At 44.6% G+C, this 6,000-nt stretch overlaps 1 protein-coding gene across 1 annotated transcript in view; it reads left to right on the top strand.

The window, feature by feature from the left end:
• CCDC83 (coiled-coil domain containing 83) overlaps window positions 1–6,000 on the top strand; it is a 31,895-nt gene that overhangs the window by 13,970 nt on the left and 11,925 nt on the right. The window contains exons 6-7 of the mRNA XM_070751636.1: window positions 1,028–1,119; window positions 4,915–4,983. Coding sequence (XP_070607737.1) covers window positions 1,028–1,119; window positions 4,915–4,983 — 161 coding nt within the window. The remainder of the gene's footprint in view (window positions 1–1,027; window positions 1,120–4,914; window positions 4,984–6,000) is intronic.

A 6,000-nucleotide genomic window follows, 5' to 3' on the forward strand; every position in this document is an offset into this window, starting at 1 on the left:
AGACTTCAACACCAACTGGAAAAAGCATCCAGACACGCTGGTAAAAGCAAAAGCACTTTATAGTTAGAAAAATAAACACAGAGAAAAACCTGTTCTTCCCAACAGGCAGGCTATGAGACTTCACAGCAGAGTCCTGATGGCCAGGCAATACAGCAGACTTCTTGCTGGCACACCCACCACTGTAGAGAATAAGACCCACACCTTTTTCCCCCAAGGTTTCAGTATTCAAAGTCACAAACCAGAATTCCAAGACGCCAAAGATCACAGCCAGGTCCCAGGACTCCCAAAGATAATACTCCACAAGCCAGGAAGGGTGGGTCTGCCTTTTCAGCCTTTCCGAGAGCACCACACCCAAACCCAGCTGTTGCCTCTTTAGTGCTGAAAGTACCTGTCTAATTGTCCCCTTCGTTGTGTTGCTCTTCTCTGCTGGAGATCAATTATTGCTTGTGCATTTTCATCTAAGGAATCCAGGCTGCTTGCTGGGGAGAGCTCCCTCTCGGGGGACTCTGGCTGTCCTCCCTCTCCCTCAGCCTGAGATTCCTCCTCCCCGTCTGCCTGAACCTCCTGTTCCTCATCCTCCCCCTCTGAGCAGGGGCCTCAGACGGAATCACAACAGAACCCGAACCCGAACTTTTGCCGAACTTCCAGGTTCGGTGTTCGGGAGAACGCCAAGAAGCCCCCGACTGTTTCGAAAGTTGACAGGCGGGCGGCGGCGGTTCTCGGCGGCCTCCCGAACCCGAACCTGAAAAGTTCGGCAAAAAGTTCAGGTTCGGGATAACCCCAAGAAGCCCTCTGGCTTTTTCAAAAGGTGACAGCCGGGCGGCAGCGCCCAGCGGAGCACCATTTTGCAATTCCCCCCCCTTGCACGCATTAATCGCTTTTACATTGTTTCCTATGGAAATATTGTTTCGTCTTACGAACTTTTCGCCTTACAAACCTCCTCCTGGAACCAATTAAGTTCGTAAGACGAGGTGTTACTGTATGTCTCTTCTATATGTCTCCTCACCGCCCTCTTCTCCCTTTTAAGAATTTTTTAGAATTTCTTTGGAAGAAGCAAAAGAAAGAATTGACAAAACCACTTTGAGACAGATGGAGTTAAAGAAAGAATGGGCCACCGAGGTATGTTTGATTTTGCTATGTCAGATGCTTAATGGCATCTCTTCATCTGGTTTTTCAGAGTTGCCTTGTGCCTGATACATTAGAAATTTCCCAAAATGACCCAGTCACATTTGACCCCAGAATTTTGGGTCATGAACACAATAGCTCCGACTTATGACCAATCACTTAACAACCCTTCAAGGTTACAGTGGACTCAAAAAAAGATACTTATGACCAGTCCTCAAAATTACAATTACACCACCACCCCATGTTGGAAAATATTATCACATGTGGTAGACATTTGATTTGATTTTATTGAATTTGTATGCCACCCTCTCCGTAGCCTCGAGGCAGCTAACAACAGTAGTAAAACAGCATATGACAATCCAATATTAAAACAGTTAAAAACCTTTATTGTAAAACCAAACCTACATACAGACATACCATGCATAAAATTGTAAAGGCCCAGGGGGAAAGAGTATCTCAATTCCCCCATGCCTGGCGGCAGAGGTGGGTTTTAAGAAGCTTACGAAAGGCAAGGAGGGTGGGAGCAATTCTAATCTCTGGAGGGAGTTGGTTCCAGAGGGTCGGGGCCGCCACAGAGAAGGCTCTTCCCCTGGGTCCCACCAAGCGACATTGTTTAGTTGACGAGACCTGGAGAAGACCCACTCTGTGGGACCTAACTGGTCGCTGGGATTCGTGCGGCAGAAGGTGGTCCCTGAGATAGTCTGGTCCGGTGCCATGAAGGGCTTTATAGGTCATAACCAACACTTTGAATTGTGACCGGAAACTGATCGGCAACCAATGCAGACTGCGGAGTGTTGGTGTAACATGGGCATATTTGGGAAATCCCATGACTGCTCTCGCAGCTGCATTCTGCACGACCTGAAGTTTCCGAACACTTTTCAAAGGTAGGCCCATGTAGAGAGTGTTACAGTAGTCGAACCTGGAGGTCATGAGGGCATGAGTGACTGTGAGCAGTGACTCCCGGTCCAAAAAGGGCCGCAACTGGTGCACCAGGCGAACCCGGGCAAACGCCCCCCTCGCCACAGCCGAAAGACGTTTCTCTAATGTGAGCTGTGGATCGAGGAGGACGCCCAAGTTGCAGACCTTCTCTGGGGGGGGGGGTCAGTAATCACCCCCCCAGGGTGATGGATGGACAGATGGAATTGTCCCTGGGAGGCAGAACCCACAGCCGCTCTATCTTATCAGGGTTGAGTTTGAGTCTGTTGACACCCATCCAGGCCCCAACAGCCTCCAGACACTGGCACATCCCTTCCACTGCTTCGTTGACTGGACATGGGGTGGAGATGTAAAGCTGGGTATCATCAGCGTACTGATGATACCTCACTCAATGCCCTTGAATGATCTCACCCAGACATGCCCGAAGGCAAAAGAAATTGGACAAAAATACATACATGGTTTGGGTTGGGGAAATTATAGTAAAGTAAAGTATAGTTTAGCTTCAGTAAACTTGGTGGGAGAGCCGTGTTTATTTATGGTAGTGAAAATCAACAGGAATCTAGTAGTACCATTTAATAAACATTTATTCATAGGCTTATTAAAAAAAGATGCAACATAAAAGCTTATGTCTTTTAAGACTATTTGTCGCCTGGAAAAGATAGTGCCAAATTCCTTTGAGCTTTTCAGTAGCTGATGTGCCAGGGGGGCACAATGGTTAGAATGCAGTACTGCAAGCTATTTCTGCTGACTGCTGGCTGCCTGCAATTTGGCAATTCGAATCTCACTAGGCTCAAGGTTGACTCAGCCTTTCCATCCTTCTGAGGTGGTAAAATGAGGACCCAGATTGCTGGGGGCAATAGGCAGACTCTGTAAACTGCTTAGAGAGGGATGTGAAGCACCGTAAAGCAGTATATAAGTGCTATTGCTATGCTGTTTAATGTACTATGGATAATATTGATACTTTCTTTATGATGCTTTTATGCAGTTGTGGACTTACGACTGTTCGAAATTATGACGGGCCTCCTTCAGTTCCAAAGTTTCAACCGCTGACCCTTCCCTGGTCTGTCAACCACATTTAAGGACATTTTCACCAGAAATTGGCATTTGCTTTGGATTTCAGCAAAACCAGTCCATTTAATGAACATCAGTAGACACCTTGCAAGCACAGTGCTCACTTTATTTTATTTTATTTTATTTTATATTTTATTTTATTTTAATTTATTTTAATTTTTTTATTTTTTTATTTTTTTTTATTTATTTGTCAAACAATTATAGGGTGGTAATTTGTACAAATAAAATACAGTGATACCTTGTCTTACAAACGCCTCATCATACAAACTTTTCAAGATATAAACCCGGGGTTTAAGATTTTTTTGCCTCTTCTTACAAACTATTTTCACCTTACAAACCCACCGCCGCCGCTGGGATGCCCCGCCTCCGGACTTCCGTTGCCAGCGAAGCACCCGTTTTTGCACTGCTCGGATTCCCCTGAGGCTCCTCTCCATGGGAAACCCACCTCTGGACTTCCATGTTTTTGTGATGCTGCAGGGGAATCCCAGCAGGGAAATCCCAGCAGCACAAAAACGGATGCTTCGCTGGCAACGGAAGTCTGGAGGTGGGTTTTCCCAGCAAGGGGAGCCTCAGTGAAATTGCAGCATCGCAAAAACACAGAGGTCCGGAGGTGGGGTTTTGAGGACTTCGGTGTTTTTGCACTGCTGCAATTTCACTGATGCTCCCTTTGCTGGGAAAACCCACCTCCGGACTTCTGTTGCCAGCGAAGCGCTCGTTTTTGCGATGCTGGGATTCCCCTGCTGGGATTCCCCTGCAGCATCGCAAAAACACAGAAGTCCAGAGGTGGGGTTTCCCATGGAGGGGAGCCTCAAGGGAATCTCAGCAGCACAAAAACGGGCGCTTCGGCTTTCAAAAGGGGTGAGTTTTGGGCTTGCACGCATTAATCGCTTTTCCATGGATTCCTATGGGAAACATTGTTTTGTCTTACAAACGTTTCACCTTAAGAACCTCGTCCCGGAACCAATTAAGTTTTTAAGACAACGTATCACTGTATTAGATAAGTAATGATAAAAAGTAACAAAAGAAGACAATAGGACAGGGACGATAGGCACAACTGCTGCAAAAAAAAGGTGGTAAAATCAGGTTGAGTGACCCAATTTATGACCATCATGCTTTACAACCATGATGGGCGGACTCCCTTATGGCCATAGATTGAGGAATACCTGTATAAAATGCCATTAGTTGCTAAGAGGATCTCCTGGAAAATTAACAACATAAAACTGACTTGGTATTGTGTCACATTTCTGATACACGCCTTGCAGTGAATTGCTGCTTGTCTTTGCTGCTACCAGTGCTCCCTCCAAGGTTGTCACAGGGGCGCGCGCATCAAGCAAAATCTCATGTGAAGATGTGCGAGTGAGATTTTGCCGATTTTTGCCTATATTTTTCCTTCTGCGCATGCGCAGAAGCCAAAAATCGATGAAAATCACCAAAATCTCGCTAATGCAAGTGTCCTCATGCAAAATTTTATTTGCTGCGCATTCGCCAAATCTTGCACGGGGGCATGTTGCATGCGTCAGGAACACATAGCTGCACATACAGCTGCCATGATCCCTATTAGATTTGTATGCCGCCCCGAGTCTACGGAGAGGGGCGGCATACAAATCTAATAAGTAAAGTAAAGTAAATTAAAGTAAAGTAAATAAATAAATATTGAGGTTGCGCACCGGTCCGCGTAACCGTTGCTGACGCCTTGGTATCCTGTCTAAATCTTTCTTTTCTTGCTTCCTTCAATGCAAACATTACAATTTTAATTCTGGGCTATTTGGATTATTTCCCCAGAATGCGGTTAAGCACATTGACAAGATCAGCCGCAGGGAAATTAAAGAATACGAATGGCTAAAAGAAGAGGTAAGTTGATTTCTCCGGGACAGAAAGCGAATGGAAAGTGGATCCTTTTGTGGCCAGGAGGTTGAATAGATGCAGAAGGAGGTTAAGGCCGTGATGGCGAACCTACGGCACATAGGGGGGACATGATCGAAACATTTAAATATGTCAAAGGGTTAAATAAGGTTCAGGAGGGAAGTGTTTTTAATAGGAAAGTGAACACAAGAACAAGGGGACACAATCTGAAGTTAGTTGGGGGGAAGATCAAAAGCAACATGAGAAAATATTATTTTACTGAAAGAGTAGTAGATGCTTGGAACAAACTTCCAGCAGACGTGGTTGGTAAATCCTGTTTATTTTTATTTATTTATTTATTTTGTCCAAAATGCAATGAGGTTACAGGGGATATACACATAGTACATCAATCAATAGAAGAGAAGATGTAGGAATAATATAGTAGAAGAAGAGATATATAGTGATAGAAGATATATATATATACATACAGCTAAAAACATTTTATATATATATATATGTGTGTGTGTGTGTGTGTGTGTGTGTGTGTATGCGTGTATGTGTGTATGTGTATGTGTATGTATGTATGTCTGTGTGTATGTATGTATGCATAGAGAGGTATACAGTGTATATATAGTGATAGAAGAAAAAGATAGAGAGTTATAGAAGAGACAATAGGACAGGGGACAGGAGACACACTAGTGCGCTTATGCACGCCCCTTACTGACCTCTTAGGAATCTGGAGAGGTCAACCATAATTAGTCTAAGGGTAAAATGTTGGGGGTTAGGGGTTGACACTATTTAGCCCGGTAATGAGTTCTGCGCTTCGACAACTTGATTACTAAAGTCGTATTTTTTACAGTCAAGTTTGGAGCAGTTAATATTCAGCTTGTATCTGTTGTGTGTTGTGTAGATCCTGGCCCTAATGGCTCTACTAGGGGGCCCTTTCAACAGCACCATCTGGATTGTTGACTATTCAGTCCAGCAACATGTAAACATAATCAGTGTTGAGGTTTCGTTTCCTAAGAT

The sequence above is a fragment of the Erythrolamprus reginae genome, chromosome 4 (genome assembly GCF_031021105.1).
Source record: "Erythrolamprus reginae isolate rEryReg1 chromosome 4, rEryReg1.hap1, whole genome shotgun sequence".
NCBI classification, from domain to species: domain Eukaryota; kingdom Metazoa; phylum Chordata; class Lepidosauria; order Squamata; family Dipsadidae; genus Erythrolamprus; species Erythrolamprus reginae.